Source organism: Lygodium microphyllum, chromosome 5 (genome assembly GCF_053477565.2).
Source record: "Lygodium microphyllum isolate KBCC chromosome 5, Lygodium_microphyllum_v1.1.10, whole genome shotgun sequence".
Lineage (NCBI taxonomy): Eukaryota > Viridiplantae > Streptophyta > Polypodiopsida > Schizaeales > Lygodiaceae > Lygodium > Lygodium microphyllum.
In genome coordinates this window covers 7,769,169-7,771,098 of record NC_141139.1, presented here as the reverse complement: position 1 = coordinate 7,771,098, position 1,930 = coordinate 7,769,169, and the positions used below count along the sequence as shown (strand labels likewise).

The window sequence follows — 1,930 nt, the reverse complement described above, 5'->3', positions numbered from 1 at the left end:
ACATGATATGGATGGTTTCTTATAAGTGCATACATTGAGCTCCTATTTGCCTACTTGTAAAGATTGATCATGCAAATAATGTTAAAGTAACTTTTATGCCACCTCCCCCACTCCCATGTTTTCTGTGTGTTTAGCATTTCTTTTGTTTGCATTTGAAAGAAGTAATCGAGGATTTTGAGCTTTAAAAAACCTAGGATTGCAATGTGATACATCTCGAGTTGGAGCAATGGGTTCTTTCCATAGGTTGCTAGCCATAGTCATCTTGTCGTGGTTGTTAGCTTTTGTGGTTGTTCAAGGATCGAAGCTCGATGAGAAAGATGACAATAGACATAAGAGGGAAATAAGGCCCTACTATAGCCCACCCCCACCATCACCATCTCCACCTCCACCAAAAAAATCACCCCCTCCCCCATCACCCTCTCCACCTCCACCAAAAAGGTCACCGCCCCCTCCACCTCCACCCAAAAAATCACCACCGCCCCCATCTCCACCTCCACCCAAAAAATCACCACCGCCCCCATCTCCACCTCCACCCAAAAAGTCACCACCACCACCCTCTCCACCTCCACCCAAAAAATCACCACCGCCCCCATCTCCACCTCCACCCAAAAAGTCACCACCACCACCCTCTCCACCTCCACCCAAAAAATCACCACCACCCCCATCTCCACCTCCACCCAAAAAGTCACCACCACCACCCTCTCCACCTCCACCCAAAAAATCACCACCACCGCCCTCTCCACCTCCACCGCAAAAGTCACCACCACCACCACCTCCACCTCCACCAAAAAAATCACCACCACCACCCTCTCCTTGGTATCAACGTCATCGTCGAGGAGGACCACCATCACCAAGCAATTAGTTTGGTGGTCTTTGTGAGTCCTTGACACAATAACAGTACATCAAGTACAAGCTATGTGATATACATAAGACAGGGGTAATGTTATAAAAGAGGCACCAATGCTATTAACAAATATGATGGGGACTAAGTCATTTCAATAAGTTAAGAGCATTTACATTCACTAGTACACATTGTAATGTACTTTGAATCATGAACATTTTTAATTATATATACCTACAAGTCTTGGAAGTATATCGACTATCATAGGGGAACATGTCCATTTTAAGCCATATCTAGGGGAACATGTCCATTTTAAGCCATATCCAACATGAATATGTTTTGTTGAAAATTCAAGTTAGTGCACTTTATTTTCCATAAAAGGAGTTATCTAATTAAATCTAGCAAAGGTATTGATAGTAGTATTACAATTTATTTTCCATAAAAGGAGTTATCTAATTAAATTTAGAAAAGGTATTGATAGTAGTAATACAATATTTCTCTCCTCCCACTTGCACACAACATTCTCTATGTCTTAATAAAAAGGTGTAAATTGTCTTGTCACATTTTAAATGTGTTTTCATGTACACAATAAAGTACTAAACTATATAAGTAATGTACCAACTCGAGTTAATTAATCCATGGGTCTCTACTTAAGTTTTCCACATAATATATCTTAAGTACGCCTTCATAATAATGAATAGCTCTCCGCACTAGGACCCACACAAGTGTGGGCCATAAATAGGGTGCACATAAAGTGATAGTGTTTACCCCCCCCCCCCCCCCCCACCTCTCTCTCTCTCTCTCTCTCTCTCTCTCTCTCTCTCTCTCTCTCTCTCTCTCTCTCTCTCTCTCTCTCTCTCTCTCTCTCTCTCTCTCTCTCTCTCTCTCTCTCTCTCTCTCTCTCTCTCTCTCTCTCTCTCTCTCTCTCTCTCTCTCATTCATGACTTTCTCTCTCTAAACACCTTCCTTATTAACCTTACTCCAAGGTAATGCACATAACATACACTTGATATGTCTTTCTCTCTCTAAACACCTTCCTTGTTAACCTTACCCCAAGATAATGCACATACACTTGATATGTCTTTCTCT

General features: G+C 42.1%; 1 protein-coding gene across 1 annotated transcript; it reads left to right on the top strand.

Moving 5' to 3' along the window:
- Nucleotides 1–221: 221 nt before the first annotated feature.
- Nucleotides 222–1,129, top strand: LOC148035488 (uncharacterized). Its single transcript, XM_087678967.1, has one exon. The coding sequence runs from the start codon at nt 227–229 to the stop codon at nt 860–862; it is 636 nt and encodes a 211-aa protein (XP_087535093.1). The 5' UTR covers nt 222–226; the 3' UTR covers nt 863–1,129.
- The last annotated feature ends 801 nt before the right edge of the window (nt 1,130–1,930 follow it).